Here is a 23915-nt window from a genome sequence, read left to right as displayed (position 1 = left end):
TTTCCCCTTTCCCTCAAAATTATAATTCTCGTTAATCTTTCTTTAAGGTCTGAAAAAGCTATTCAGCCCTTTCTGGTAGTGCTGTGGTGCATGAGTGGACAAGGGGGTGAAGGAAAGCATCTGTACTATCATTGACATTGTCATGACAATCACCAAAACTGTTACCTTTGTAGTGGTGCCTGTGAGACCTGGAGCACGTAATGTGACCACTCCGTGCTCAAGTGCCCTGTCTGCAGCCTAGTACATTCCTCATGCTGTTGTTGGAAAGAATAGATGAACTGCTGTATAGAAAGCATTTAGGACAGTGCCAAACACTAGCAATTCTCTAAGCATATGTTGTTATGACGTTTTAGTGCTTCTTCTAAGATCCTTATTCTGTTGCTTTTGAGTAACATCTTATTAGAGCCACATTGATAGGCTCAGATAGTCTCATCTGGACTTCACTGGCAGGAATATTCAACAAGGGGTCCTTGAGAAATCGCAGTTGAGGACACAGTAAGTTCTCAATAAATGTGATTTGAACTTATAGCTCAAAATGCACCTCTAAGGTGTTGATGTCCTTTGATACCTTATCAGCAGTTACCACTATTTCCAACACTAATCAGCCAATCAAAGACGTAGAGAAGCCACTGTCACAGTTCTGAAGCAGTATGGAAGGTAATATGTCTGAGATTCCTCAGAATCAGACCTAAGACAGAGAATCACATGCAAGTGATTTATTAGAATAGTTATCCCAGTAAAAACTAAAAAGGGGAAGGAAGAAGGGAGAAGCAATTTAAAGTGAGGGAATAAATTAGTAGATGAGTCAGGTTTGAGAGGTGGGGAATGCCAGCTTGCAGTGGGGTGAAGAACACAAACTCGGGACTTACACTGCGTGGTTTTGCGTAGAGCCTGCACCAGTTACCTGCTGTGTGACCACAGGTAAGTTACTCAACCTCTCTCTGCTTCATTTTATTCTTTTGTAAAATGGTGTCACCTCATAGCGGTGTGAGGATTACTTGAGAGAATGCATATGCCTGGCACAGAGTAAGTGTTCCAATATGTTAGATGGTGGTAGTAGTGATGCCGGGTGGAACCCGCAGAGGCCAAAGGAAGCCTAACACCGATACAGGGTACAGATTCTTGTCACGGCCCAAGAAAGGATTCGTGAGCATGACAGAAAGATTTAGCAAAACACAATACAATTTTTAAAGTGATAGTACACGCTCGAGAAGTGAGAGAGAACAGGCAACCTCAGAGAAAGAGATGGGGCCTGGGTGGAAGGTTTCTATTAAACTTGGACAAGGAATGGGAATAGAATTGTTCTTGGATTCTGAAGCTCTCGGGGTGACTGCCGCACACCTCGGCCTTGTCTCTCCTCTCCAGGAAGCAATGTGGGGTTTTTTGGTCCTCGAAAGTACAGGAAATAGGGGAGGGGAAAGTGGAAGAACAGATGGTCAGTGAAGGTCACATCTGTGATATTCTAGCCAAGATGGACAACGGGAAAGGTAGAGGGTGAGACCTTTGTTTTCAGAAAGAAACCTTATCCCTTGCCTGGGATGTGGGGCAAGGAAGCCTCATCTTCTTGGCCACACCTCTTCAGAGTGAAGGGATGGAGCAGTCATGGCCCAATCAATAGACTCTTTAAGTGTTGTTACCAAGTTTAATAGATTTTCCTGAAAAAATGTTCCTTCCTTGGTTGTAAGGCCTTAGGACAATTTCCAGAAAATTTAATTGGTTGGCTTTTTAAATAATTTTCACCAATTCTGTTGTTAGAGTGAGGAATGGATCCATGAAGCTCCTCACACTGCCATTCCACAAGTAGAACTCTTCTAAAAAGGAACAGATTTGTAGAATTAGTACAAAACAGATTGAAAGAATGCCATTTAGAACATAACATTAATCTCCTCGGTTAGAAAATATCATGGACCTTTTATGATTAACCTGCCTGACCACTTCCCTGAGCTTCCCCCTTCATTCTCACAAGCTCTGTAGTAATTCAGTATGCTTTCACATCTGCTTCCATTAGCTTCCACCTGGATCAAGGAATGGATATCTCAGTGAATACCCCAAGGATTTTAAGTCTGCAGCCCCCCCTGAAACCTCAGAGCTAACAGAGCAAGCCCATGCCTCCACAGTGAGAGCTGGCACTTCTCCAGGCGGGGATGACATTGCACAAGCCTTTCCTCTCAAGACAACAAGGGGCTCCCTTGGAAGCCACTTTAAAGCTCTCCTGGCTGCAGGCCTATCATTAAGGTAAAATCCCAGAAGAACTGAGTTGCTGACCTCTGGACCTGATAAAAATGAAAAGAGATTATACCCAAAATGAGCCACAAGAACTAGTTAGTATGTGTTGGCAGGTGGCAAGGGAGTATCACTAATACATGATTTTGAGGGTGCTTGGTCAAGGGAGCTAGAACTTAAGACTGGATATGCAACAATTCATCACCTTGGGGACATTTTCTCAGGATTTGAGGTTCAATGATTAAGCAATCATCTCTGGATTGGACAAATTCACTGTTTTAGGAAACTCACGAAAAGAAGGGAGGCCCTTAGAGATGCAGAGAAATCAAAAGTCCACACTGGGCAGACTAGAAATGCCTGCTCAGTTTTTTGGAAGACAATGCAGGGAAAAAAATTAAAGGTGACAGGGAGATGGGCACACTGGAATGGTTATGCTACATGAGGCCAGAAGGCCCACAAGAGGGTTACATTTCATGGGAAAGTCCAAAGGACACACCATTCACCAAGCCATTAGGAATGTGATACTGAGGCACCAACTTCACTAAGAAGGTCAGTGGTGGCTCTCCTCTGAAGGCCAGGGGTGATCGCAGGAGTATCAGTCCAGAGCTGGGACGATGGAGCTGGAAAGGAATAGAAATTATGTGCAAGCACTTAACCACTAGAAACCAGGAGGCTGCAATTACCCTAGTAAGGGAAATAGAGGGGCAGCCAAGAGTCCATTACCCACAGGGAATTCAAAGATGGTTAAGAGATCATGGACTTGGTATAGATTGCTACATCTAAACAGATTTGAATAATAGGATTGTAGAAAATAAAGAAATAATGCAAAATGGAAATAAGGGCTCCATAGGTTCCTACACTGATTGGAAAAGAACAGCATCCTTTCAAAAAGTGAGAGAATGCAGGCTTTCCAAAGGTGACCAGCAGGCAGGAGAGTGAGCAGTGGCCCAAAGTCCAGGGGAGGGCAGTGAAGGGGAGCATGAGGCATAGCTGCCAGATGGACTACTCATTAGTAAACAATAATTAGGAAACAGAAAGTGGAGTGTGAATAAAAGAGGTAAAACTGATGAGCAGCACAAGAATAGATGTTTGTTTTCTACATGGCCTTCAGGGTAAGGGTAAGAAGGGTAGAGTCAAATAAAGGCCAGGTCTTGTAAATAGGTTCCTTAGGAGACATTGAGATGGAGGCGGTAGGTAACATGAGCCAAAACAGGGAGCCCTTCCTTGGTCCCACATGCTCTGGGCTGGAATTATTCCTAAACGAGCAGCTTTATCATCCTATGTCCTAGGGTGGTGCCTATGAGGGCAACTGCAGATCCCCTCTACTTCTGACAACTTATATCCACAAAGTTTACCCAAATCCTTTCTTGCCTCACCACCTAGTTATTCTGAGTCTCTGGAGTCACAGTGAAACTGGAAACTGGGAATCTTAATGTAGGGTTTACAAATACAGAATAGTAGCCTCACAAGTAAATATCAGCCTTAGTAATATCACAGACCCTCTCAACCATGACTTTTCCTTGCTCTTCTCCTGTTCAAACTCCTGTTCGAACTATAGCTATCCGTCCTATGGCTTCCCATCTTATTTCTGAGGCCCTTCTTCAATCATCTGAATTCCCTGTGAAGCTACAGGGAAGTTGCAGGTCCTTCTCTTACCACCAGATGGTGGTAAAGAACTTTATAAGGATAAATCTGACAGATTTCTCAACTTCTGCAGTGCTGACATTTGAGGATAGATAATTCTATCTTGTGGGGAACTGTTCTGTATAAAAAAAGATGTTTAACAGCATCCCTGGCCTTTACCCACTGGATGCTAGCAGCACCCCTGGCAGTCATAACAACCAAATATTTATCTAGACTTTGCCAAGTGTCCCTAGGACATTTGGGTTGTCCCAGTTGGGAACTGCCATATGCAATGAGACCCTGAAGGACTCTGAATAGGAGAAAGAGAATCGGATTTTGATGGAATTTTTAGAAATCTCTAGTGTTTCTGTTTTAAAAGTAATATTTATTCATTTAAATATTTTTTAAAATGTGACCAACATACAAAATGAAATAAAAAACACAGAAAATCCTACCCATCAGTTTAACTTCTGTCAAACATTTTAATCACTATCCTTCCAGGCACATGGACACAGTTAAGTACAGGCAATTCTGCATATATAGTAATATATAGTATACATAATTTCCCATAATCTTTTCCACTCAAAATCTCCTATGGACATCTTTTGATATCAACAATATTGTTCTATATCAATCATTAATGTAATACCTGCATAACATTACTTTGTATGTAATTAACCAGATCTCTACTGGTTGGCAACCAGGATCCTAAATTTTCACTATTATACATAGCATTGCAGTTAACACCTTTGAACATCCATCTTTCCACAGGCTGAGACTGACGCTGTTTCACACTCAACATTTCTGTGTATCTAGAATTTTGCCAGGACCCAGAGCTTACAAAGTGAATTAGACACTGATCTTGTTCCAAAGATGTACACACACTGGTAGGGAAAATGAAAACAAGACAAAATAAAATATAAGAAGTGGCAAGGAAATGCAAGGCAGAAATGTTAGCAAAAGATAAAGAGAATATAATGAATAGAGGGTCCAGCATAGTTTCACAGACATGAGCCTAGAAAGAGTCAGTATAAAAGTTAGTCTCAACTCCTTTTTTCTCAAGTGGTTCTTTAAAACAACCATTTGTTTAAATGACCATTTACCTATTTTCCTTGCTCCCTATGTGTAAACCAAGGTCAGGTTTTTCTGTTTTATATATACCACATTTATAACAGGCCCTTGTATGTACTGAATCTTCAGTAAAAGTTTGCTAAGTGAAGGTATTTATCGTAAACCTTCCTGCCTGGAGAGCATTCTCCTGAAGAGAGAGAAGGAAAATCACATAGGAGCAAATGGGCTATAGATACCAGTTTAAGTTCCCCCTAAACTTCCCAAACTCAAAGATCAGAAACAAGACTGGAAAAGTGAGGAGAGGAAGAAAGAAAGGTAAATTGATATGCACAGTACTTCTCTGATCCTTTCTTGCCCCTTCTTAAAAGCTATCCAAAAAGAAATCTGAATGACCTTGCAAAAGGGCAATTTAAGATGAATCCTAAGGCTTACACTACAATTCAGATGATGTAGAGAAATATTTTACTCTCCTTACTTTTGTCTAGAATATAATATCTCTCCCAAATCCCATCCACTAGTTAGAAAGAGAAAAATAATAAAGTCTCAATCTTTACCCTGAATCTCTCCCCAAGCTTGGTAGAAAAGTTTGCTGTGGTGACTGCCACCTACTGGCGTCTGCAAGCACTCTCCTTTGTGTACCTAATTGCTGAAAATTCTCCAGAACACCACTGCTGAATTCACTACTGAACTTGGGGTCTAGACTTTTGGCAGGGACAATGTTCCTGAGTTGGTGATGCTGTTCCAAGGATTAAGCTGCAGGCACAACCCCTGAGTTCACTGCCACACCCTCCACCCTGAAAGTTGGCCCAGCAGTCCACACTACTTGAAGGCTGAGTCCACACACTCTGCTATGGTAGGCCTTTGGCAACACAAGGGGTTTCAACTGAGGACCCACAGCAAATGAAATCTCAGGGCATCTTTGCAAAGGCCCTTCTTCTACCTGACCATGATGTGCTACATTTCTGTGACGGAGTCCTCAACTTGAAACATGGCCAAATCCATTTTGGATATCAAAGACAAATATTACCTCAGCCTTCTTTCTTTCCTTCTTTCTTTTTTAATTCTCACCAGAGGATATTTTTTCCATTGCTTTTCAGAGAGAGTGAAGGGAAAGAGAGAGAGAGAGAGAGAGAGAGAGAGAGAGAGAGAAACATCAATATGAGAGAGATACAGTATGTATCAGCAGGTGCCAAGGGAGTACCCTAGGATTGGATTTTGAAGGTGCTCAATCAAGGGAGTTAGTATATAAGACTGGATATGCAAGAATTCATTGACTAGGGGACACATTCTGAGGATATGATATTTAATGCATAGCCTAAGACCTCAGGGAATTGGACAAGCTCACTGTCATAAGGAAACTCACTAAAAGTAGGGAGGCTCTTAGAAGCTTAGAGAGATCAAAAGCCCACACTGCACACAATAGAAATACCTGAATTTTTGGAAGATAATAAAAGAAAAAATATAAGGTTACACTGTGATGGGCATGCTCGAATGGTTAAATGATGTAAGACCGAAAGAACCAAAAGACGGTTACATTTCATGAGAAAGACTAAAAAACACAACATTCACCAAGGCATTAGGAATGTGCCAATAAGAGGGGCACCAACCTCACTAAGAAGTTCCATGGTGTTTCTCACTTATTAACACCTATGGGGAAAACAGAGCTCAAAGTAATAGATATCATGTGTAAGTACTTAACCACTACAAACCAGGAGGCTGCAATTACCCTAACAAGGGAAACAGAGGGGGTAACCAAGAGTCCTTTACCCACAGGGAGTTGTAAAGATGGTTAACAGAACATGGCCTTGGTAAATACTACAACTAAACGGATTTGAACATTAGGGTTGTACAGAATAAAGAAACAGTGTGCCGTGGCCCATGTGGCTCAGTTGGTTGAGCATTGTCCCATGTACCTAAAGGTCGCCAGTTTGATTTCTGGTCAGGGCCCATACTCAGGTATCGGTTCAATCCCTGGTCAGGGTGGGTGCAGGAGATAACAGATCGATGTTTCTCTTTCTCTCTCTCCCTCTCCCTTCCTCTCTCTATAAAATCAATAAAAACATTTAAAAAATAAATAAATAAACAGCACAAAAAGGAAATCAGGGCTGCATAAGATTCCCTACACTTGTCAGAAAAGTGAAGCATTTTTCCAAGAGGTGAGATAATGTAGGCCTTCTAGAAGTGACAGGCAGGCAGGAAAGTACACAGTGGCCCACAGCCCAGTTGAGGGCAGTGAAGAGGAGCATGAGACACAGCTGCCAGATGGGCAACTCATTCGTAAGTGATTATTAGAAAACAGAAATCTAGAGGGTAAAAAAAAGAGAGAGGTAAAACTGATGAGAGAGCAAAAATAAATTTGCTTCTCCATGGCCTTCAGTGTGGGGGTAAGAAGGATGGGGTCAAATAAGAAAGTCTAGGCCTTGCAAATGGATGCCCTTCTTGCCTCAACATCTAGTTATTCTGGGTCTCTAGAGTCACAGTGAAATTGAAAATTAGAAATCTAATGTAGGGTTTAACAGAATGGTAGCCTCACAACCAAATATTGGTCTTAGTAATATCATCACAGACACTCTCAACCACGACCTTTCCTTGCTCTTCCCCGACTCTTGTTCAAACTATAGCTATCCATCCTATGGCTTCCCATCTTATTTCTGAGGCCCTACTTCAATCATCTGAATTCCCTGTGAAGCTACAGGGAAGTTGCAAGCCCTTGTCTAACCACCAGATGGTGGTAAAGAACTTTATGAGGTTAACTCTGATATATTCTTTTAAACTTCACCGTTGACACTTGAGGTCAGATAATTCTTTTTTGTGGGAGACTGTCCTGTGCATAATGGGGAAAGGCCATCAGATTTTTCTTCCAGCAGATGAAACAATTTTATTTCACAATTGTCTTTAAAACGACAGACACAATGTTCTTCATATAAAAACATTAGTACAGATAACTGTATTTTCTAGAAAATGATTATACAGATGCTCGCAAAGAAAAATGCATGCCATTAGATAGTTTCAGTAAAGTTGCTTGGAAAAAACTCACATTTGGACTGATTCCTAAAGCATACCATTCTACCACGGCATCTTTTGGTTCAAAGTATAGATTACTGTCCTCAGTACATGTTCCTGCATTCTTACACATTTGATAATACACGTATAGACTGGGGGATTATCACTTAATGCTCCATTGGTTTAGCAGCCTTTTCTGCAGGTTCATCAGCAGGCTCAGCAAGCTGTGCCTTTCTCTGTGACCTTTCTTCAAGGCCTTCCAGGAATGGAGACACATCATCATCATCGTAAATCATAAACTCCAAGTCTTTACCAACAATTATAACGGAAACATTCCTTGTAGCTAGGTCCTGCTCTGCAGGAACTGTCTCTCTTAAAGCACACAGACCATACTTAACCAGTTCATTCAAATTGCACTCCATAAACTCAGACATATGTCTCTCCAAGTAAATATGAGCTGATTAAGAACAAGCTCCAATGAACATAGCTCTGCAGTCAAAATAGTTAGCATATAGGCAGCTTTGGAAAATATGAGGGCCCATATCATCAGAACCAGCAATAAGCAGCCCAACACTATATGGTCTTTGGTCATACCTTTGCTTTGGTATCTGGGTCTTGCTTCCAATTAGAGAAACAAGATGAGACATGGGAAGAGATCTATCAAATACAAATCTGGAATCTAAACACTCCTGGCACATAAAATTACATAACAGTATAGCGCCAGCAGTTAAGTCCCACAATTGAGATACCAATATGGTTGTTAATATGGAGAATTTTTTTCTGATGAGCTAAAAGTTCTGACTGTGCTCTCTGCAATGCAACCAACACTGCATGGGTTTTTTATTGCAGAACTGTGACTAAACCTTGGTTGACAAATTCCATTGCTTATTCAATTTGATGAATCCTGCCCTGAAAGCTCCAAACACTGACATCATTGTCATACTGGTTGCAAAACATGGTTCAGACATGGTCCTGGCTGTCATCCCCTGCAAACCTGCCAATCAAGAGCCCTGCCAAAACTACTGCTTGGCCATCTACAGGGAAGTCTGCACAATCAGATTTTGATGGAATTTTAAAAAAATCTTTGTTGTTGTTTTCTTTTTTTATTGAATTTATTGGGGTACAAGTTTCAAGTGTACAACTCAATAAAACATCATCTGCACAGTGCATGGTGTGCCCATCACTTTTAATAACATTTATTCATTGAAAAAAAATGTTTAATTGTGGAAAAACATACAAAAGGAAATTAAGAACACACAAAATCCCACCCCCAGATGAACTTCTGTGAACAGTTTCATGACAATACTTCCAGGCATATGGAACCATAGTTAAATATGTATAATTGTGCATATATAATAATGTATAGTATACATACTATCCTATAATCACCTTTCCATTCAAAAATTTCCTAAGGACAGCTTTTGAGACCAACAATATTGGTCTATTTTAATAATTTTAATACCTGCATAATATCCCTTTGTTTGTACTTAAACAGATCTCTACTGATTGGCAACCAGGTTCCTAAATTTTCACTATTATAAATTGTGTTGCAGTTAACATCCTTGAACATATATCTTTCCACAGGCTAAGACTGACACTGTTTCACACTCAACATTCCTGTGTATCTAGAATTTTGCCAGGATCCAGAGCTTTACAAAGTGAATTAGACATAGATCTTCTTCCCAAGATATACACAGGCTGGCAGGAAAAAAATGAACAGAGAACAAAATAAAATACGGTAAGTGGCATGAAATGCAAGGGAGCCTATTAGCCAAAGATGAAGAGATTATAACTGATTGGGGGTCAGGGGTGGATTCACAGGCACAGGCCTAGGAAGAGTCAGTATAAAAATTAGTCTCTGCTCCTTTTTCTTCAAAGGGTTATTTATAAGAACCATTCATTTAAATGCCCATTTCCCTATTTCTCCTGCTCCCTGTGTAGGCCAAGGCCAGCCTTTCCTTCTTTATATAGCTTGTATTTATCATAGGGCTCATATGTACTGAATCTTGAGTAAGGAATGCTGAAAGGGGGTATTTATGGTAAACTTCCTGTCATGAGAGCATTCTCCTGAAAGGAAAGAAGGGAGAATCACATGGGAACAAGTGGGCTATGGATACAAGTTTAAATTCCCTCAAAACTTTCCAAACTCAAAGACAGACAAGGAAACAAGAAGAAATCTGAATGACCTTGCAGAAGGGCACAATAAAGTTCAGATGATGCAGAGAAATATTTTACTCACCTTATTTTAGTCTGGAATGTAATACTCCTCTCAAATGCCATTCACTAGTTAGCAGGAGGAAAAAATTAAAGCCTCAGTCTTAAACTTAATTCAATCTGACAAGTTAAGTATGCTTTTAGGAAGTGTTTGGTCTCTACTGGAAAAAATAATGCTTAATTACTCAGAGAGCCTCTCCTTGAGAAAGGCTTTTCCTGTTGTGGCGTCTGCCACCTGCTGGTCTCCTCAGCACTCCTATTTCATACACATAATTGCTAAACATTCTGCAGGATACCACTGCTGAACTGACTAGTTAACTTGGGGTCTAGACTTTTGGCAGGGACAATGTTCCTGAGTTGCTGATACTATACCAAGCATTCCACTGCCTGCACAACCCCTGAGTTTATTGCCACATCCTCCATCCCAAAAGCTGGCCCAGCAGTCCACACTACTTGATGGTTGAGTCAGCTCACTCTGCCTGTGGCAGCCCAATGGGTTTCTTGTTGTTGTTGTAAATCCTCACTTGACGATATTTTTTCCATTGATTTTTAAAAGAGAGAGTGGAAGGGAGAGAGGTAGAAGGCGAAAGAGGGAGAGAGAAAGAAAGAGAAACTTTGATGTGAAAGACACATCAATTGGCTGCCTCCTGCATGCACCCTAACCAGATCAAATCTGCAACCCAGGTACACACCCTTGACCAGGAATCAAACCCATGACTCTTTGGTGTGCTGGCTGACATTCTAACCACTGAAGCACACTGGCCAGGACCCAATGGGTTTTAATTGAGCACCCACAGCACACAAACACTCAGGGCATCTTTTCAGTTAAAACCTCAGAGCCTCCCTCTACCTGACCATGATGTGCTACATTTCTGTGACTGAGTCCTCAAAGTGAAACATGGCCAAATCCATTTTGAATATCAATAACTAATACAGTGGTTCCTCGGTTTTCAAATGTAATCCGTTCTGGAAGAATATTCGAGTTCTGAAATGTTCGAAAACCAAGGTGTGGTTTCCCATAGAAAGTAATGTAAAATGGATTAATCTGTCCTAGACCTTTAAAATCAACCCCTAAAACAGCAATTTAACATTAATTTTACTACCTAATGATACCACAGATCCATAAAATGATACACAATGAAAGCAATAAACACAATATACTATACTGTAAAAGTAATAATAAGCAAACACAATGTAAAAACAGTACTGTAGATGATAAAAATGAAAATGTAATTTTTTCTTACCTGCAATAATAGTCATGGTTTGGATGGGGGGCCCCTTCAATAATCACAATAAGTGACTGTTCTTCAGATATTCTGTAGCCCTCTTCCATAATCACTGTAGGTGATTCCACTCCTGCCATTTCTTCCCTTGATTTTTTTACACCACTGACACCTGGTTCAGACTCACTGGATCTTTTCCTCACTAAAAATTTTTCAATTTTTCGATGTTTTAAAATTTGTCTAAAGTGAGACATAGCATTATCATTGACAGTGTTAGTGGCATGACTTATAGCAGCTTTATCAGGGTGATATTTTTCAACAAAAATTTGCACTTCAACCCATTTTGCACACATTTCTTTGATCAGTGCAATAGAAACACTTTCTCTTCCCTCCTCCTCCTAAGACAATTCCTCAGTTGCCACCTGCATCAGAATGTTTGAAGGTCTTCTGTGGTGAGTTCAGTCTTGTGGTCCTCCACTAACTCCTCTACATCATCACTACTGACTTCCAAGCCCGTGGGCTTTCCCAGAGACACAATATCCTCAATAATAGGAGCCTCCTCTCCAACATCCTCAAGTACATGTTCAGGGGCAGCTTCTGGCCACAATTTCTTCCATGCTGACTTCATTGTTCTGTGAGACATATCCCTCTGTGCTTTGTCTATGAGATGTAAGCAATGTAGGATATTGAAATGATTCTTCCAGAACTCTCTGAGAGTTAGCTCTGTGTCAGAGGTCACCTCAAAGCACCTTTGGAACAGTGCTTTGGTGTAAAGCTTCTTTTTTTTTTTTTTAAATATATCTTTATTGATTTCAGAGAGAGGAAAGGAAAGGGGGAGAGAGAGACAGAAACATCAATGATGAGAGAGTCATTGATCAAGCCCACAACTGGGCATGTGCCCTGACCAGGAATTGAACCCCGATCGCCTGGATCCTAGGTCGGTACTCAACCGCTGAGCCATGCCCGGCCGGGCTCCTCTTAAACTTTTCAAACCACCTTCTACTTGCCTTGAAAATATCACTCTCAGCACTTGTTCTACGGATGTTTTTGATGAGGTCAGCATGCAAATGTAAAGCTTTTTCACAAATCATGTTCTCAGAAACGCTGTCAACGCCAACTGTTTTTCATTTATCCATACAAAAAGCAATTTTTCCATTTCTTCAATTGCCTGTGTTCTTTGTCTTGTATTTTAACACCCCTTGCAACACTGGCTCCTTTAATGGCTTCTTTATTTTTTAGGATGGTACAAATTGTAGATTTGGCCATACCAAACTGCACTGCCAGATCACATACACAGACACCACTTTCATGTTTGGAAATAATTTCCTTCTTCACCTCTATTGTTCTGTTAGTGATTCCCTTGGTTTTGCAGCTTTTATCCATTTCTCACAGCAAGGGGTGATTGGCAGAGGACTCCTGAGATGACATGAACACAGATTGATTGCACACAGTCACAAAAACAAATTGGTTGCAAGAGTGCTCCTAAGATGAGATGAGCACAGATTGATTGCACACAATAACCAAATAAGCCCAAATATCACCTCCATGTTGCACGGGTGCTCAGGACTCAACAGCCGGTAGCTAGGCCTCAGGATCTTGCACTCAGTGGAAGCTGCATGCCACGTTCGATTTCCTAGGCATGTTTGAAAACCGAAGCATTTACTTCCAGGTTGACAGTGTTTGTAAACCGAAATGTTCATCAATGGAGAAGTTGGAAAACCAAGGTACCACTGTATTACCTCTGCCTTATTTCTTTATACATTTCCTTTATAAAGAATTTTAATCTCCCTCTTGACAAATAATGCCTCTCATGGACTAAGGAAAAGCCCTAACCACGCCATCTTCTGCCACATCAACATCCCCAATCTTGTTGTAGTCTGATGACTAAAAAGACTGCTCTTTCCACTTACCTCCAGACCTTTTAGCCTGGGGTGTTAGCAAGTTTGAAGATTAGAGGGAGACAAACTGGAAGAAAACTGCCTGGTCACAGCACATCATACTGGGCTGGAATTCTCACAGAAACATCCTTATTTGCTTCTAAAATCTTGTCATCATAATTAAGAATCAGATATTTTGGAAGCTTGACCATTCATTCAATACACATTCACAGAGCACCTATTATGTGCAATGCACTCTGACAAATACATTGTGAAACCCACTGTTAGAGTCCTATTGCTGCTGTAACAAATTACCATAGACTTGGTGATTTAAAACAACAGATTAATCGTCTTACATTTCTGGAGGTGTTAATTTAGTCTTATACTGATAAATAATAATTTTAATATTTCTGTCACCATATTTTAATACCATTAGCAAGCAAATGAGTGGAAACGCTATGCCTAAGTCCAAAATTGGGTCTTATAGGGCTAAACACAAATTATTCTCAGGGCTGCATTCCTTCTGCAGGCTCTAAGGGAAGGGAAGTCTACTTCTTTGCCTTTTCCTCCCAAGGGGGAGAATAAACAATTGTTGTAAGTAAAGGTGAAATCATCAAGGGTCACACACACAAAAATAAATCAGATTTATCTTTGTTACTAATTTGTAGTGAAATATTTAGAAAAAAAAGCACAGCACTAGGTTGGAGGTGAAGGAGAGGGAGAGGAAATGGGATATATGAGTCAGAGTCCTTCTCTGACCTTGAAAGACCTTGTAATCTCAGCAGCAGGCAGCTCATCTCACTAATAATACTAGGAAATGAAGCAAGGAGGGGAAAGAACACCATATAAAGAACTTAAGCCAAGTTGGAAATAGCTAGTCATCATTTCTAGAGGGAAACATCACCATATAGGGTTATGCTGATTTCTATCCAAACTCCATGTCCTTCTACAGCCCTGGACCACCTCAACTTTAGTTGCATATAGATCAGGAACTTATTTTCCTAAATTTAACTGCTTACAAGGTTTTTTGTTTCCATTTGGGATATGTTTGATTTATTGTTATCTTCACTATCCTAGTGATGATTCTAACTGTGGAAAACTCATTTTAACCAAGCCTAATATGATCACAATTCCATCTGATACCAGAGACAGGCTCTGTCTCTGGCTAGTCCTTCCCAGAACATTGGCTCCATAGAAGTTTCAAGATGTTGACCTGAGAGTAAAAGTAAATATCAAGAAAGAGACAGTCCCTATACTTCTAGACGGTCATGATTCTCAGGACAGAACCAAAAGTTGACCTCAGGTCCAACTGACAATTGCTTCCCTGACTGAACATTTGTTGAGCTCCCTGTACTGGCTCCCAGGTCACTGCTTCATGGCGGCTTCAGCAGAACAAGATGCAGTCATTCAGGGTAAAGGAAAAAGTTTGTTTCTCTACTTACAACACTCTGGCACCAAACATATGTGTTTTCCACACCAAGCAATTCTCCAGTTCTCTGTTACACCAACTGGATGTCCTGCAATTCAATTCTAACACTAACTACCTGGAGTTAGCCCTACCCTATAGGTCAGGGGCTCAATCCAAAGAAGCTAATTGCAAGTCCCAAGGTGTCACCTGTACTTCTAATCAACCAGCTACATATTTGAGATTCTCATGATCCTCTCTTCAAGTATAATAATTTGCTAAAACAGCAGGAAAGTGATTTACTTACTATTACTGGTTTATATAAAGGATACAATTCAAGAAAAGCTAAATGGAAGAGCTGCATAGGGCAAGGTATATAGGAAGGGCTGCAAAGTTTCCATGCACTCTCTGAGCATGCTGAACCTCCCAGTACCTCAATGTGTTCATCAACCCAGAAACTTTCCAAAACCTGCTGCTTAGGCTTTTTATGGAAGCATGATTGATTAAATTACTGGTCATTGGTGATTATGTTAATCTCTAACCTCTCCCAAAAAGTGGGGGTAGGAGAGTGCTGACAACTCCAACCCTCTAACCACTCTAATCACATGGCTAGTTCCTCTGGTGACCAGCGCTAATCCCCCAAGAGTTACCTCATTAGCATAATCTCAGGTATGGTTGAAATGGACTTTTCATGAATAACAAAAAATGCTCCTTTATCCCTATTACTGAGGAAATTCCAAGGGTTTTAGGAGTTCTGTGCCAGGAACCAGAATGTAAGAACAAATAGACATTGTTTATGATATCACACATCACACAGGGGTTCTCTATAGTAGTGTGGACAGGTGTCCAACTCATTTCTCCCAGCAGAATCTATGAAATTTTAGGTACATTATTCTACAGGTGGGATCTTTCTTCTTCATATGCCTCCCAGAACACTGCTTGGGACCACTTTCCTCACCTCTGCCACAACTATAGTCACTACCAGCACCTCCTCAGAAGCTCAATCTAGACTCTAGTCAGATTTACTCCAAGTCTTGACTCACCCAGAGTCATCAAATCCATCTGAGTATCTTCCTTGGGGGCTCCGCTGGACACTCAGAGCAATAGGATATCAAGGGTAGGGAGCTAAGAGCAGTCCGCCCTGATGCAAACCTAAGTAGGTGAATCATCTGTAAGGAATTTAAAAAGAGTAATAAAACTAACTAAAAGTCAATCTGATTCTTATCGACAGCCTTGCACAACAATGCTAAGAGTGTTAGTGATACAATAACTCTCACACAAAAATCTTCTGTTGGTCTAAGTTCTAAAAAAATTGCTGTGTTTTGTGTTGAGTAACCTACATATGTAGGCTTCAAATTATCACTTTTTAAAACTAATCCACTAAAATAATTTCACTCTACATGGAAGTTAATTTCCAGAATTATCAGTTACACAGTTAAATTCAGCCACATACAGTACCTTCACAGTAAATTCTTAAGAATTCACAATCTTTCGAACTCACTTCTGGTACATTTTCTGACTCCAACCCTTGTGAGAGAACACAGCCCTGCCATTACAGTAGCAAACTTAAACAATCTTAGTTGTATGAGACTTTTCCTTCCTGACTTTTCTTTTCTTAGTAAGGTGAAGTTTTAAATGAGGTCAATCAGACACAATAATATTGGCAATCAGCCAAAATTAGCTTTGAAAAACATATAGTAAAACAACAAGGTTTAAACTTGTTCCTTGAACACAAAAAAAATCCTGGAGAAATCCACTAACTATGCAAAATGTAAAGAAATTGACATACAAAAAAGATTCAGATTTTGAAGACTTCCGGAGGGGACAAGAGATGATGGTCTTAGATGGCCAAAAATAAAGGAAAAAAAGGACAATCTGTAGTCCTATACATTTTCACCAAGACAACATTCCTTCTGAAGCAATGGCTCAAATAATGTCAGTGGCAATGTTCACTGACTCCAACTTTCACAAAAGGTCTTCAGAAATGCCTACCAATAGATAGTTATGGTGAATTTTTAATTGTGGATATCATTGAAAGCTGCAAGATTTGATACCAAAGAAATAAGACATGGTATTGTAGTTTCTGGAATTTATTCTGAAGTGCGATTTGCATAAATTTCTACCAAAATATCCATGTTTCCTAATTATTTGTTATCTGTGCTTCAAACAAAAGGAACTTTCAAAATTAACAAGAAGTGTTCTCTAGTCACCTATGAGTGAAGACAGAGTGACAAGTTCTAAGTATACTAATAAACATGAATATGTGAAGACAGGTGCATAACTTTCCTAGTGCTTCTGTAACAAAGTGCCACAACTGGGCAGCATAAAACAAATGACATGTATTGTCTCATAGCTCCAATGTGCTGGCTGAGTCCTACATCCTTTGAAGGATCTAGTAAAAAATTTGTTCCATGCCTTTCTCTTAGGTTCCAGTGTTTGCCAGGAATCTTTGAGGATCCTTGGCTTGCAACTGCCTAACTCAGATCTCTGCCTTCTGGTTCACCTGCGTTCCTTCCAGTGTGTCTGTCTTCACAAGGTTGTCTTCACTTAGTGTGTCCTTTCTCCATCTCCGTTCTTTTTATAAGGACACCAGTCATGTGGACTAGACACCCACCCTACTCCAGGAAGACCCACCTTATCTTAACTAATTGCATGTGCAATGACCCTACTTCCAAATGAGGCCACATTCTGAGGTACCGGAGGGGAGCTGGAGGAGGGTGGGGGATGTTAGGACTTAACACATCCTTTGCAGGATGTGTGGGGGACCACAATTCAACCCATAACAAGGAGCAATTTTTAAATACTCATTTCAAACTTGCAGACATTAAGGCCCCAAAACAGAAACCATAATGTTATTGTATGTCACTTTAACACATAAATGCGACGTATGTTTTCTCCCTTTAAAAAAAAAAAAAAATACACTGATGTAATATAAATGTATGAATCCATTACTTTTCCTTTTAGTGCTGTATTTTTTTTTTTTTAACTAGAATGTACTTACCTCAACAAAAGAAAGTTTTCACTATCTGTGTTTCTTAACTGAACATCATTGCTATTCCTTTCATTTCACCATTACTGCTTAAAATAATTTTTGTCAAAAATGACGCCCCGGGCCTATCAGACGCGCCCGCTCGCCACGGTCCAGGGCGGGGCCGCGCCGCCAGCACCCGAGCGCGACCCCGCCGGGCGCCTCAGATACTGCCTTTCCCAGCAGGCTCCGCGGCGGAGCTGTCATCGCTCCACAGGCCGGAAGACGCTGAGGCAGCGCAGGAGGACCCCGACGGCCGGCTCATCCCTCACTAGGGGGCGCCCGGTTCCCCGACCGACTGGAGCGTTCGCGGCGCTTGAAGCACGCCCAGCTCGCCGCCTCTCGAAGAGGTCAACACCCCTTCTCGCCCTCCCCAGGTTGCCAGCGAGGCAGGCCCTGACTTAGCTACAACGCATGCGCAAACACGTCCACCACGCACTTAACCACAGCGCATGCGTCTTCTTAAACCCGCCTCTCGGCGCTGTTTCCTCCCGGAGTTTCCAGTTCCGGCTCCGAGGGCTTGGGGACTAATCGGGAACATGCGGCTCTCGGTAGCTACCGCCATCTCCCATGGCCGAGTATTCCGCCGCCTGGGACTTGGTCCCGAGTCCCGCATCCACCTCTTGCGGAACTTGCTCACGGGACTAGTGCGACACGAACGCATCGAGGCGCCGTGGGCGCGTGTGGACGAGATGAGGGGCTACGCCGAGAAGGTCAGGGGCGGGTCGTCCCGCTCTGGTCCACCGCGCGGGTCTGGCCTGAAGGGGTGGGTGTGGCTGGATTTGGGGAGGGAGTGGGACCGCCCTGGTAAGCCCTGCCCCCGAAATCTGAAGCCTACGGGATGCTGAGCTGAGCCAACTCCTCAGGCCCCTCGAACGGAAGACCGGTTAAGGGCTGCGGGCTTAGGGGTGGTCCCAATTATTGAGAAGCTTAGCTAGTGGAGTGAGTGGGCTGCAGTTCAGCATTAGAGGAATAAGATTGGCACCTCGTTTCTTGCTCGGATTGGATCAGTGATGCCCTGTCCTCACAGCTCATCGACTATGGGAAGCTGGGAGACACCAACCAACGAGCCATGCGCGTGGCAGACTTTTGGCTCACAGTAAGTGCATCCTGCCTGCCACCCAAATCTCGCCTTTTGTTTTCTGAGCAGGACGGAGTTGTTAGAGAAAGGGGACTGGACCGAATTAAGCTAAGGCACTCACTTGTGGGCACATGCTGCGAAGCAAATCAGAAACCTGTGCCTTGAATTCGATGTAAATCTAAATCTGCATATCTGCATGTAACTGACTCTGTGTAACTGTGACTCTGCCACATTGAGGGGAGAGGGAGGGGTTTGGAGTCTGGGGGTGGTGTTTGGAGAGTGCTGAAAGCTAAATGTCTCTGCAGTGGTGCCTGACTGCTCTCTTCTGGATAACTCTTCCCCTCTAGGAGAAAGACTTGATCCCAAAGCTGTTTCAAGTACTGGCCCCTCGGTACCAAGGTCAGAATGGGGGCTACACGAGAATGCTGCAGATACCAAATCGGAATAAGCAGGATCGGGCTAAGATGGCAGTGATTGAGTATAAAGGGAACTGCCTGCCACCCCTGCCCGTGCCTCGCAGAGACAGCAACCTTACACTCCTCAACCAGCTACTTGTGGGGCTGCGGCAGGACCAGGAAGCAAGCATCTGCAGTTCCCACACACCTCAAATTCCAAAGATTTAACTGGAGCCAAAGGGTGTGTAGCCCATGATCATAGGCCTTTGGATCTCTTCATCTTTAAGAAGAACTGGAGCTAGAGTTGTGAAATGGACAGCCTTAATGGAGCCCAGAACTGTCTGGGGAGGTAGATAACCCTCTTTTTGCATAATAGGTAAAATTCCTTGTATGAATATATGTAAACAGGTGTGTGTTTTTTCTCTCCTTTGGGATTTCTGAGACCAAGAACTATCCAAATGCTCTGTCTGCATGGGATAGTAAATCCACAGCATATATATCTGGCTCTTAAATCCAGGTTTTATTGGGTTAGCGCAGTTTTGTTTTTCTTAATGTTGGTTTATATGAGGCATGTACCCTGTAATTCTGAACTGCCCCCCAAAGGTGATTGAGTTATGACATCTAGCATAGAAACTGAGCCTCTGGGACTTCTTAGGGAAAAATTACTTCCTGACAAGGGTCAGAGAGTGAACATCTAGAAGTGAAATTTCCATAAGAGCCTGGTACTCTGAGAACCTTCAAGGAACACTACAACCATTCCTCTGTTTCTAGGCAGGATCACATATTACCCTCATGTGCTCCCCTCAAGCCCTGAATGGGCCTCAAAGGAGAGGATCTGAGGACTCAGATGTATTACTATCCTGGCCAAAGGAGTACAAGAATTGAGCAGAGGATATTGGACTCCAGGATACGCTCCCTTCCCTTGGGGTGGAAGGGAGGTGGGAAGGGAGAGTTAAGGACAGGGTTGAAGTGGGAGGAGGATCCGGAAGTTCAAACTGCTGGGAATTTCCTGAAAATTTTTTATTGTCAAATTTGGGCCTCTCTGGGAACTCAAAGAGGAAATCTGGCTTCACAATGGCCAGGGCATATGAGAAGTAGGAAGCTCCTTTATATCCACAAATTACTATGAAGCCATACTTGGCCAAGTCAGGCTGCCCATCCCACAGAGGTTTGACTAGGGTGGTAGTCATGGGAAGACTTGGTGCCATCATCCCAGCCTAAGTGCTTGGTAGCAGGACCTGATGTTCTCATATCCCCAAGAGGGTATAAAGAAAACATTATCTTAGGCTGGACCTACAGAATGTATTGGGCCCACTAAACCCACCCATTGTCTGAGATAATAAGGGTGAAGGTGAAGATGTCACTGATCTAGCAGGTAGACATAGCTTCAGTGACAGCTATTGTACTATTTCACTGCAGCTTCTCTAGTCTGACACATCTACTCCCAATAGGGTTCTCCATCTCCCTCTGCTCCAATTTGTCCAAACCTTATTACCAGAAAACTCTTTCTGACATATTTCAAGTGACATACGAGACACTCAAAGCATTTATTAAATAAACCTGCAACTATGAATGCTTCTGCCCAAAAATTCATCCCCTTCCTGTCTTTTTGGCTTGAACATTCACCTCAGCTAGATAACTTGGAGCCATTCCTGACCTCTAGAGAAAGCACTTTTCTTAATATTAAAACCACATCTTTAAGTATTATTGGTAATAGGTAGATTGTGGCTGGCTGTAAGCTTTTCCTCTTAGTCCCAGAAATATACCCCCCTTTGGAGCTTTCAGCAGTTCCCTAAGAGCTTATTAAGCATCTGCTAGTACCCATCATCCATTTAGGCACTAGGGATACAGTCTTTATCAAGTGTTTGCCATGTGTCAGGCCCTGGGCTAGATACTGGAGATACAGAGTTGAGAAGAAACAACCTGTCCCTTCAAGGAGTTTACAATCTAATGGCCCACAACCAATGCCACAGTGGTGTCAAAGGACATTTCATTCCCTTTAATATTTTGGCCTAAATAAGAGTGCATGAATCCTAAAACATTTACAAAAGGCTCAGGGACGACACAAGGGACATAACACTATCAACTTTACTAATCTGGCCTGTAAATGATAACTTTTTACCCCACTTGTTGGAATTTGCCCTCAGTTCCATCCAGCCACCTCTTAAAGAAATTTCAGACCCTCAAGAGAGGTACCCGGATGCATTTTGGAATCTCTCTATACTCAGAGGTTCTTGGGCTCCAGTTTTTTACTGCAAGGTTGGGTTATGCCCACTCCCTTCAAAAATTAATGAACTCTAGCCTCAGCAGATCAATGACACAGTATAAACCCAGTATCCAGACAGACAACTACAAAAGCCAGGACTGTTTCCTTGCACTCATCTACAGTCAAATTCACTAGTCACATGGAGTTTATTTCCATAATGTTTCTGAAATCTGCACTCAGCTCTCTCCCCAGTCTGACATCTGAGACATCTCTCCTGGATTACTGCAATAGCCTCCCTCCACACTGCAGCCAGTGATAGAAATCTGATATCTTAAGTCTTTGCTTAATATTCAGTAGCTCCTCCTTTCCTATAGGAAGAGTCCAGCTCCCTTACGATGAGTCCCCTCAGTGAATAGGCGTACACTCACTATTCGAGCTGCATCCCCATTCCCTCTATTTTTATGTGCCAGAAGCATGGAAGTCCTTATTTTGACTTTCTCTATGAATAGCTCCCCTTACCACCTTTTGTTGATGCAGTCTCTACCACCCAGAAAGCCTTCCTTTTTACCTACCTAGCTGTACACAAACTTGGCATCTCCTGGGTGGCTCCTCTCACCATCCACACACCTAAATTCATTACTTTATGAACCTAGGTGCACTACAGTGTTTCCATAATCCACTAAACTTACCACATTGTATTACCGTTCCCTACAGTGGGTTGGTTCCCAAACATCCATCTCAGATCACTGTAAAGCAATCATGGTACGTTCAGTGATGGACAGGCCTAAACTAATTTTTGTTGAACCTTTAGTGTCTCTTAAAAATTTTTTTAATGTGATCCACAAATCAAAAAGCATTTTACCTCAGGACACAATATTAACATACATCTATAATTGAAACAAAATCATCACAAAATATTTACCTTCACAAATGTGCACACTAATATTTCTTTTCTTTCCTAGTCAACTTTTTAAAAACACTGGTCCCAATTCAGTAAATTGACTTTACAGCTCACTAATGGATTACAGCCTTTTCTGAAAAACACTGTTCTCAACCAGCACTAATTATAGTGACTCATCATTGCCTTTTTGGATAAAATGCAGGCTTGTATCCTGACACCAAGGCTTCCATGGCTAGGTCTCAGCTACTTCTCAGCCTCATCTCCTACCATTATCTGCTTCCACCCTTCATAGGAAACTACTTGTTATGTTCTGAACACATACTGTTGTGTATGATGTTACCTCTACTATAATGCTTGGTCTGTTTTAATTTACCTCCTAGCTGTTCACCCTCTGCTCAGAAGTCGCTTTTTTGAGGCCTTCTCCAGCTTCCACTTCACCCTCCAAATGTGGCAAGGTCCCTTCCTGTGAGCAGCTAGGGTCCTCAGATCATACACCTATCAAAGCTTTCCTCATACTGTATCACCAATGCCTATCTGCTTGACTGATATCCTTCCCTCAACTGAGCTGAAGCCAGAAACTAGGACTCATTCTTCTGGATAACTCTATTCCTACTAAAAGACCGGAATCATAATAGCTCAGTATAAGTTTATTCAATGATGAAGAGTAAGCTGCATGTTGTTTGTGACATATTCAGCTCTCAGGCTGAGCCTTACAAAACAATAAACGGTGCTGTGTGCAGGGACAGTGCTAAGCTACACTGCTGTGTATTCCAAGGCTAAAGAAATGGGCTGCTTCCTCTCCAGGGGCTGAAGTGCTCGTAATGACCGTCAAGAATGTAAGCGTGTATCTAATTCATTTCCCACACGTTTCATGTTCCTGTTTTATGAAATCTTTCTCACCAGCCTACAGGCAGAAAATACCTGTACATTTTCCAAGACAGCCAAAAGCTGAAATGATGCGTCTTTCATGAAGTATTCACTGAATTCCCCGAGCAAAGTTACGCACTTCACCAGTGGTCCAGTTTCACACTGTACATCCTGCACTGCGGCACAGGCACAATTACATTGTTAGGCACCCTTCACTAGACAGTGAGCTCCTTGAGCTTAAGCGATGTATCTATCACTCCCGTGCCACCCAGTAGAGAGTGTGGGACAGAATAGGCTTCTCAAAAAATCCATTGGCTGACAATGCACTGAACAAAGTTCTCAGCCTAGCTTGGTATTCAAAGCTCACTAACTCCTCTCCTCCCCGGTTTCCTCTTACTTCATCTGAAAGAGAACTTCCTGCAGTGCTGACTTCCCATTGCTCACCACTGGATAGCATCTGCACCCTGAAGGCTTCCCCCTCCATGCCTTCAAATACAGGGACATATCGTAATTCATGTCTCTAACTCTCAGGTATGAACGTGGTAGTTATACTTGGGATTCTCTAATAATAACAATGGTCTGTGTGCCTATATTTTGAGGAAAGGAGTTTAAACTGTTCTGGCATTTTGCATTGTGTTCCACAATATAAAAGTAGTGTTTTCAGTTCTTAAAACTTAGATATTGTACATTGCACACACACACACACACACACACCAAAAAAAAACTTCTGGCAAAACTGATGCTCTAGGAAGATGAGCCTCATTCACGTTGTGGCTCACAGATACCTTGGCACTCACA

General features: G+C 42.0%; 1 protein-coding gene and 1 pseudogene across 3 annotated transcripts; one reads left to right on the top strand and one right to left on the bottom strand.

Annotated features, from left to right (window-relative positions):
• Positions 1-8087: 8087 nt before the first annotated feature.
• Positions 8088-8887, bottom strand: LOC308565349 (proteasome subunit alpha type-1 pseudogene; annotated as a pseudogene). The gene has a single exon. The product of its transcript is annotated as a proteasome subunit alpha type-1 pseudogene (transcript).
• Positions 8888-17858: 8971 nt separating this feature from the next.
• On the top strand, positions 17859-23819 carry MRPL17 (mitochondrial ribosomal protein L17). Of its 2 annotated transcripts, XR_013999986.1 has the most exons (4): positions 17859-18380; positions 18698-18766; positions 19096-19492; positions 22631-23819. XR_013999986.1 is itself a non-coding variant. In XM_081153348.1 (3 exons), the coding sequence occupies exons 1-3, from the start codon at positions 18120-18122 to the stop codon at positions 19369-19371; spliced, it is 606 nt and encodes a 201-aa protein (XP_081009474.1). In that variant the 5' UTR covers positions 17859-18119; the 3' UTR covers positions 19372-19542. The 2 variants fall into 2 exon arrangements, 1 of the variants encoding a protein (XP_081009474.1); XM_081153348.1 differs by lacking the exon at positions 22631-23819 and having other exon boundaries at positions 19096-19542.
• Positions 23820-23915: the final 96 nt, after the last annotated feature.

Source organism: Miniopterus schreibersii, assembly GCF_964146895.1.
Source record: "Miniopterus schreibersii genome assembly, chromosome: 12".
NCBI classification, from domain to species: Eukaryota; Metazoa; Chordata; class Mammalia; order Chiroptera; family Miniopteridae; genus Miniopterus; species Miniopterus schreibersii.
Note: the sequence above shows the minus strand (reverse complement) of the source record. Positions and strands in the feature narration are given on the sequence as shown.

Excerpts from the sequence above, each read along its gene's own strand:
- MRPL17 (XM_081153348.1), top strand. The coding sequence starts at position 18,120 with ATGCGTCTTCTTAAACCCGCCTCTCGGCGCTGTTTCCTCCCGGAGTTT. Across the intron at positions 18,381-18,697 it reads TGAGGGGCTACGCCGAGAAG|CTCATCGACTATGGGAAGCT; the intron begins GTCAGGGGCGGG and ends CTGTCCTCACAG. Across the intron at positions 18,767-19,095 it reads TGGCAGACTTTTGGCTCACA|GAGAAAGACTTGATCCCAAA; the intron begins GTAAGTGCATCC and ends CTTCCCCTCTAG.